Below are 7,746 nucleotides of genomic sequence, written 5' to 3' on the forward strand. Positions count from 1 at the left end.
GCTGCCTCCTGGGCTCTCCCCGCACGACTCCAGGGGCTTGTCACACTCACAGGCCACCGCCGGCGGGCACACGCGTTCCTGACTGCGCTGTGGCGTGAGCCAAGTGCATCTGAGGGCGCGCTGCAGCTACCAATCTCGGGAAAACAAAAGCTCCCCACTGTAGCCAACGGTCGCTTGTTTTGGTATGAAAATCACAGGAGTCCAGGTCGCTTTTCTGGGCTTTAATGTCCCCTAGTCCCCGGCCCGGCAGCAGCCCCGGCGGGCCGCCCGCCACTCCCGAGTTCGGTCTGTTTGCAAGTTACTCGGTAATACAAAAATAGCCACAAACTCTCTGTCTGGCGTATAAAAACTGAGCAAAAAGTATCTCAGTGGTCGTTACCTTACAACAAAACATCTCGGAAAAAATACAACACAGGTTCTTAACTTCTGCGGTATTTTTTTCCATATAAAACACTAGTAAAATAGGCTTCTTAGAAATTAAATAGTGAAATAGCAACCAAATTATATACATCGTTACAGTACAAGTGAATGAGGCCAAATATCCAGTTCCCAGCTTCTCGGGCGACGGAGGGGCGCGTGCGCAAGGCCCGGTGGCCTTTCCCCGGAGGTCACGGTCACTTGAACAAGGGCGGCGGGCGGACAGGTGGACAGATGGACTGGCGGGAAGATGGGTGCCCCTGGGAGGGCGGGGCCGTCGGCCTCACGGCTCCTCACGCCAGGCGGCGTCTGCCACACGGGCGGGCGGCAGCTCTGTGCCCCCGACGCCACCACTGAGCGCGCTCTCAGCCTGAACCGGCGATCCCGGCTTTTCGTGTTGTCCGGACTCCGGACGGGGAGAGGGCACCGCCGGCCCTCCTCGTGGGCGGCTACGTCCGGCGCCGCTTGGCGGCGCTGGGGCTGGAGGGGTTGCTGTTGGCCGTGAGGACCTTGTCGGCGGCCCGGCTGCGCTTGCGCTTGTCCGCCCCGTCCTTGGCCCCCAAGTCCGAGGGGTTCTTGTCTCTGTCTTTGCCGGGCTTTTCCGTTACTTTCCCCAAGCTTCCTGAAGATGAAAAAACTGGGAGACAAAATCATTTGGCTGAAAACAGAATATCCAGAGTTTTATTTTATCTTCCTGTTCAGTTAGAAACGCTGCGTCTACACGCACGACGCTCCGAACCCACAGCTTCTCCTGAGCTGGGGGCGCCCGCCCGGCCCGTGGAGCGCCTGGTCCTTCTGAGAACGTGCCGGCCTCGGGGGGGCCTCGGAGAGCCTCGGGCACCGCACGCTCGGCCGCAGGGCCCGCCGGGCCGCCACTCACGCCTGTCCCGCAAGGTCGCGCCGGCTTTGCTACTCAGGGTCTGTCCTGCACTGAGACCTCCGGCACTGCACACGGGGTCCACCTGACCGGGCCCGCCCGAGGCCCGAGGCCGCCCTGCAGTTCGCTCGTGGTGCGGGCCGCGCGCACGATGTCCACGCCCGGCGAGGCTCCTGCCCGAGCAGAGGGAAGCTGCCTCTCAGCTGCTGGACCAGACAGAGCAGCCGTGGCTGCAGCGGACCAGGAAGGACGGCTGGGCACCTGGGCTGCGCCCTGCAGGGAGGCCCTGCCAGGGGTGGGCACCGTGCCCCCCGGGGCCCCAGCAGAGGGACGTGACGAGCTCCACGCTTACCATCGTCGGCCCCGTTGTGGGGGTCCATGTCTTCTTTCATCTCCTCCTTCATTTCCTCTTCAATGACCACTTTTCCTGGGGTGGGGACAGCAGACCTTTACCAGAAGCCCACACCGGCGGGCGGCTCGGGCCGCGTGCCCCCCACACGCCGCACACGTGGGCCCCGCTGCTGCAAGGAGCCGCCTGTCCCTGAGCATGTCCCCCCGACCCGGGTGGGCCGAGCGTCACGGGCAGGCGACCCCACCCCTCCGGGAGGCACAGGGCCTCCCCGGCCACCACCTGCCCCCCAACCCCGGCCTTGGCGGAGTCTCACCTTCTCGAACTTCTTGAATGATTTCTTCCGGAAGGACAAAGTTCCTTTCTGGATTCGGGAATGGAAGAATCTCGGACTCGTGCTGATGGCAAATAGAGAGTTTTATTTTTTTAAGAAGCAAAACAGACAACGTGATTTTAGCGAATGACTAAACGCGTGAGAGCCAACTCAGGAGCACCCAGCGAGCCGTGCTGGGGGCTGCCGAGGTGGGCGCGGAGGGGTGAGGATGGCCCGCTCCCTGTGTCCCTCTTCGGACACAGTCCGCAGACCCGGGGAGGGTGTGACCACGGCGCCAGCCCGGGAGAAACGCCGGGTTAGCAGCACACGCCCTCAGGGGCAGGTTGGCAGCAGCTGTCGTGAGCTCAGAGGGCAGTGACGGCCCAGGGGCCGAGGACTCTGGGAGTGGTGACTGGCAGGTCCGCGAGGCCTATGGCCCTGCCTGCCTGGCTCTCCCAGAAGCCATGCCGTTCACCTTGACCTGATGGGAGCACGGTCACCTGCCTGCCTAGAGCACCCTGGGGCCTCGCCCGTAAGACTGGCGCAAGGAGCCCTCGCTCTGGCCGGGGCTCCTGGGTTCCCTCCCGCAGAGACCTGCCCTGACCACCGACCGAAAACAGGTTCGGCACCGGTGGCCCACTGCCACCTCTAGGGCTGTGCTTTTGGCAAACCCGCTCGGAGCCACCCTGTCTCATGACTGGCCCCGCGGGGACGGCAGGTCCTCAGGGGACGGCCCGGAGGGGACACTGCTGCTAGCTGGTCAGGGGACTGGCGGGGGAGGGTGGGGTCCAGCTCACCAGGGCCTGCATGTCATACATGGTGCTCAGGTGGTCCCAGATGACTTTGGATGGCACCTGCCTGCCGATGTTCTGGCTGAATTTGTCCCTGATACAGATCATGTGGAAGTGCCGGTTCACACCTGCAGGAGAAAGGGTCAGTGGAGGGAGGCCGGGGGCACAAGGGGTCAGGAGTCAGTGGGGGTATCGGGGGACAAAGGTGAGGGGAGCACAGGGCAGGCATCGGTGGGCAAGGGGTAAAGATGGGGCAGAGGTGGGGCTGCAGAGGGGCAGGTGCAGGAGGTGGCAGGGGTGGGGGTGCGGAGGGGGCAGGTGTCGGAGGTGCAGGAGATGGCAGGGGTGGGGGTGCAGAGGGGGCAGGATCGGTGGGGGTGCGGTGTAGGAGGCCCCCGCCCGGCCGCGCGCCCCCGGCCGTTGCCGGCTTGCCCCGCCCCCACGCGGGTCCGCGGCGCTCCGCTCACCGACGGGCTTGTGGCCCAGCATGGCGTGGAACAGGCACACCTCCACCTCGGGGCTCCACACCACTGTCTCCTCGGCTGGGCTGGTGGCCGCCTCCCCCGGTCCCTTGTCACCCGCCGCGCCCCCGCCGCCCACCTCCGCCTCTCCCATGGCCCAGGCGCCCAGCTACGAGCCCCCGGCGGGAGCGGCGGGGCCACGGGCTCCGCGCAGTCGCAGTCGCGGGGGAGCGCGCTCGGCGGGCTAGCGCTCGGGTTCGCGCGCGGCGCCGGCGCAGGCGCAGCTGAGAGTCGGCCCCGCAGCGCCCCCTGGCGGTCCGCTTTGCAGCGCAGCGCGGCGCAGTCAGATCCCGGCGGACCTCCGGAAATGGAGCAGATTTGGGGAGGGGGATGGAGACGCTCTAAACGAGGTTGTGGCGATCCCCGCACGACTCCGGGCGAACCCCGTTGGATGTCAATGGCGGAATTGCAAATAACACCTCCATAAAGCGGTTAAGAAGGACGAGAAGAAGCCACTGTCCCACTGTCCATCCTGCGACCGTGGGCTTCGTTGGCTTCTGGCCGACTTCTGGTCTCAGCGCGGCACAGCGGGGCTCCCGCGCACCGGACGCCGGGACCGCGGGCCTCCGCGTGACCGACAAGGGAATCCCTGGGAGGCGACGCTGGACTGCGGCGTGGGCACGGCCCCGCAGGACCTACTGCGGTTCCCAGCGGGGCGTGGCCCGGGCAGGGCCGGCGCGGGGCGGGGCGGGGCCGCGCGGAGGTTCTCGGAGGGTCTGCGCCCCGCACGCGGAGGGGTGGGGCCTGAGCGGAGTCCTGCTCCGGGGCGGGGCCGAGGCGGGGCCCCGGACTGGGAGACAGCCCAGTGAGCAGCTCAAAGCAGCACCCAATCAAGGTCGCTCGGGCCTCCCGCTTCTCCCCGCCCCGCCCATCCCCGCCCTCTTCCCGCCAGGCCTCGCCCCCGCGGTCCTCTAGCCTGGGCCTCGAGGGCAGAGCGTGGTTCGCCTCCCACCGAGTGTTGGCTCTCGGGTGGGGCCCCAGGGCCCCTCCTTAGCGGCCCGAGAGCCGTGTGAGTCGGGCAAAGCCTCAGTTTCCTCCTCCGTGCATGGGGCCAATCAGGGTGCATTCCCAGGGCGGGCTGTCCCGCCAGCAACTGCTCCGTGCCCCGAACGCAGCTGGGCTTCATAGTAAACGGCTGGAGCCACATGGCTGAGCGCTGTCCCCTGGCCGGTGCAGGCGCTGGTCAGCCTCTCCTGCTGGGACGGCCAGGTGGTCTCAAAGCGGGGCCCGCTGGCTGGGGCCTGAATCCCAGCTTGGCGTCTGTGCAGGGGGCTGCCGGTGATGCCAGTCCCCGCTCCCCTCCGCCCCATTTCAGGAGGACCGGTGGCCCGGAGAGGACTCTGCAGTGGCGCAGGGCCACCAGCTGCCATGGGAGCCCGAGACGGCTGGGCGTTCTGATGGGCGTCTGTCGGGCCCTGACCCGGAGAGGGGAACCTGGTTCAGCGGAGGCTGCAAGGCCAAAATGAAGTTCGGCCACTTCGCCCAGGCCCCAACCGCAGTCAGGGCTCCGCAGAGGGCGGCCCTTTCCGCCGTTAATCTTACTGTGCCCTGGACACCTCGGGGTCCCTGCTCCTCCGCCACTTTCACCCCAACCTCGCCTGTTCCCAGTGGAGAACCTCCTCCCGCTGGTGCAGGAGGACCCACCCAGCACCAGGGTGCCAGCCGGGGATGGCAGGACTTCTTCTCCAGCGCACAGCTGGGACTCGCAGTCCACACGTCCCACCTTCAGGGGGCGTCTGCCACCCACTGGACCCAAACTAGGGCTGCCCACAAACCTGCAGGCAGGAGCCAAAGGCAGGCTTGTTTCCGGGCGACCTGGCTGGCCCCAAGGTTGCCAGTTGGGGAATCTCGGAAAGGAGGTCCAGCCCTTCAGAAGGGACAGATGCAGAACCGCTGCGATGGCCCTGGGGACGTCTGTCCCACCGGGGAGTGCCGCTGTGCAGTCAGCTCCACCGAACCTCACCACACCCTGTCCTGGCACTGTCGAGGTCTGCTCCCCACAACCCCCACAAGGCTCAGCCAGACCCAGGGGAGGTGGGGAGCCCCGAAATGCTGGGCTCAGCTGCTGGTCACTCCTGACCGCTGTGCGGGGCTGGCTTCTTTTTTTGGGGGGGGTTGCCAGCTTTTAACATCAGTCAGACTTGAATTTCAATAAACAACGAATGCCTTGGCAGTGTAAGCACAGCCCAAACGTGTCATAGGCTACGCTTATGTCAAAAATTGCTCATTATTTAAAGTTCGGATTCAACCGGGCACCGCACCGCATTCCACCTGCTGATCCTACTCCTGGGTTTGCCGGAATCGCCTTCCGGTCGGCAGCTGGATTCATCCGGATGTGGGGCCCGCCTCTCCCTGAAGTGAGCTGTGGGAGCGAGAAGGGACAGGGCGGCCCTGTCCCCCCCGGGCGCTCAGGGTTTGTGGAGGAGTGGGCATCTCTGCCGCGATGGCCAAGGAGGCAGGCCTCAGACCCCCGATCTCCGGGGCTGGTTTTGTGGGCGCAGAAGACCCCCAGGTGAGGGGGCACAGGGGTCGACTCCACCGCCTGCTGCGCCCACGGGCAGAGTCTTTGCGAACCGCGGCGAGAAGCCGCACTGTGCCGCAAGGCTGCCCTCGAGTGCACCGCCGGTCCTGGGGGGTGGGGCCAGGAAGAACAGGGGCACAGGGCCCGGCCTCACCGGCAGCCCCCGCATCAGCCGGGGCCCGTGTGCGGGTGTGTGCACACGTGTGTCCGCCCTCCCGCTGCGTTGGGCTGGGTGGAGCCGGTCTGGGGGGGGGGCACGGAGGGAGAAGTGGCCCAGCTGCCTCCAAGGGGGCTCTCCAGTGTCTCCCGGTGGGCGGGGCGTGGGGTGCGGGCCGAGCTGCTTTTGGTCGCTGCCCCATTTTCCCGTCTCTTGGGGAGACCAGCCTGTGGTGGGAGGTGTGGCCTTTGTCATCGGGGCCAGCCCCTGCTGGAAGGACCTTTGTCCAGCGGGCAGGCAGTGACTGCCGGGACCAAGCCGAGAGGAGGGTCTCCCGGTCATTCTGCGCCAGCGGCCATTATCATTCCCTTTGTGTTGGGGAAACCAAGGCACAGGAATGCCGGGTAACTGGCCCACTATGCTTAGCCAGGCTTTGCGCTCTACACAGCTGACCCCCGCTCCCCCGCCTTCCCTGAGTGTGGGGGTCCCACGGGTCCCACTCACTTTCCCTGCTGGCACTGACCAGCCCAGCCCCTCCCCCCTCCCTCCCTGAGGCCCCCGGGGAGCCCTTCCTCCGCAGGGGCGCCCCTGCTGGGGGCGAGGGGCTGGAGCCTCTCCTGCGAGGGGCCTCGCTGGAGGCAGGGTGCTCCGTCCTCAGCGGGGAGCAGCTCTCAGGGGTGACTGTGCGGGCTGGGTGGCCACAGTGATGGGGACTCTGTCTCAGCCTCCCGGCTCGAGGTGGCCCAGCCCCGGGGCAGCCCTTGTCTCCAGAGGCTGCTGTTTCACTGGAGTCGGCCTTGAACTCTCCGTCCCCCCAGATGACTGAGGGCCAGCCCCTGCAGGGCTCCCTCCCCCCGACTCGCCCCCCAGAGCCGACCCACTCTATTGTTTAAAACGAGGGCTTTTAGCACCGTCTGGCGGTGGGTGGGCATCGTGGGTGTGTCCCACGGTTCCTCGCTTGCCCTTGGGTCCCTTCGAGTCTGGGGACGATGACGAGTTCAAAGTGCCGCGGGACAGGGACGTGACGGCCGCGGAGGCCGTGCCGGGGTCACGGGTCACGTCGGCTCTCCAGTCGGTTTCAGGGGCACTGACAGGGGCGGAGTTTGTCTAGAAAAGACAGAATCTTTCCCCACCGGTTCAGCGTCTAGAGGCCAGGCCTGCTTTCCTGTGCGCGTTCTTTGGGTCGGCGCGGGGGGCGGGGGGGCCATCCGTGTGAGGGGCAGGCGTTCTCCTCACAGACAGGGGGGTCGCCCTGCAGTGACATTGGTTCTGCCCACGAGCCCCCGAGCCAGTCTCTGTGGTGGACGGCGTCTCCTTCACTGCCCTTCCCTCCCCCCACCTCCATCCTTCCACCCACCCGCCCCTCCACCCGCCCCTCCAGCCTGTGGACGTTGGCCGGGCCCCCACTCCCTCTGTGCTGGGCACCGAGGACTGGACGCAGCCTGATCGCTCCTGTCTGAGAGGAGGGAGACCATCTGGACTCGGTGGGTGGGGCCGGTCGGTGGGGCCCAGCCTGAGACAAAGGGGCTCACGTGGGGCTTTCTGCCGGTCCAGAGAGGGGAAGGGAGGGAGAACGAGAGGGCGGGAAACATCGACCTGTGGTTGCCTCTCATGTGCCCCCTACTGGGGGACCTGACCTGCAGCCCGGGCCTGTGCCCTGACCGGGAATCGAACCGGCGACCCTTTGGTTCCCAGGCCGGCACGCAGCCCCCGGAGCCACAGCAGCCGGGGCACGAAGCAGTAACAAAAGACCGGAAGCACGTGCGCCTGCGCACGGGGCCGGGGTTTGAGAGCCGCAGC

The 7,746-nt window shown here is 66.6% G+C and overlaps 1 protein-coding gene across 4 annotated transcripts; it reads right to left on the reverse strand.

Annotated features, from left to right (window-relative positions):
- Window positions 1-206: 206 nt before the first annotated feature.
- LOC123814926 (MRG domain binding protein) lies at window positions 207-3,901 on the reverse strand. 4 transcript variants are annotated; one of them, XM_045833081.1, is made up of 5 exons: window positions 3,215-3,890; window positions 2,754-2,875; window positions 1,960-2,041; window positions 1,647-1,721; window positions 207-1,054 (listed from the first exon to the last, which is right to left on the reverse strand). In XM_045833081.1, exons 1-5 carry the CDS (start codon window positions 3,360-3,362, stop codon window positions 867-869), a joined length of 615 nt encoding a protein of 204 aa, XP_045689037.1. In that variant the 5' UTR covers window positions 3,363-3,890; the 3' UTR covers window positions 207-866. The 4 variants fall into 4 exon arrangements, with proteins under 4 accessions (XP_045689037.1, XP_045689039.1, XP_045689038.1 ...); XM_045833083.1 differs by having other exon boundaries at window positions 911-1,497; window positions 3,215-3,901; XM_045833082.1 differs by having other exon boundaries at window positions 911-1,500; window positions 3,215-3,901.
- Between the last annotated feature and the right edge of the window lie 3,845 nt (window positions 3,902-7,746).

This window comes from Phyllostomus hastatus, unplaced genomic scaffold, assembly GCF_019186645.2.
Source record: "Phyllostomus hastatus isolate PE091 unplaced genomic scaffold, TTU_PhHast_1.1 phas_contig_17, whole genome shotgun sequence".
Classification (NCBI taxonomy): domain Eukaryota; kingdom Metazoa; phylum Chordata; class Mammalia; order Chiroptera; family Phyllostomidae; genus Phyllostomus; species Phyllostomus hastatus.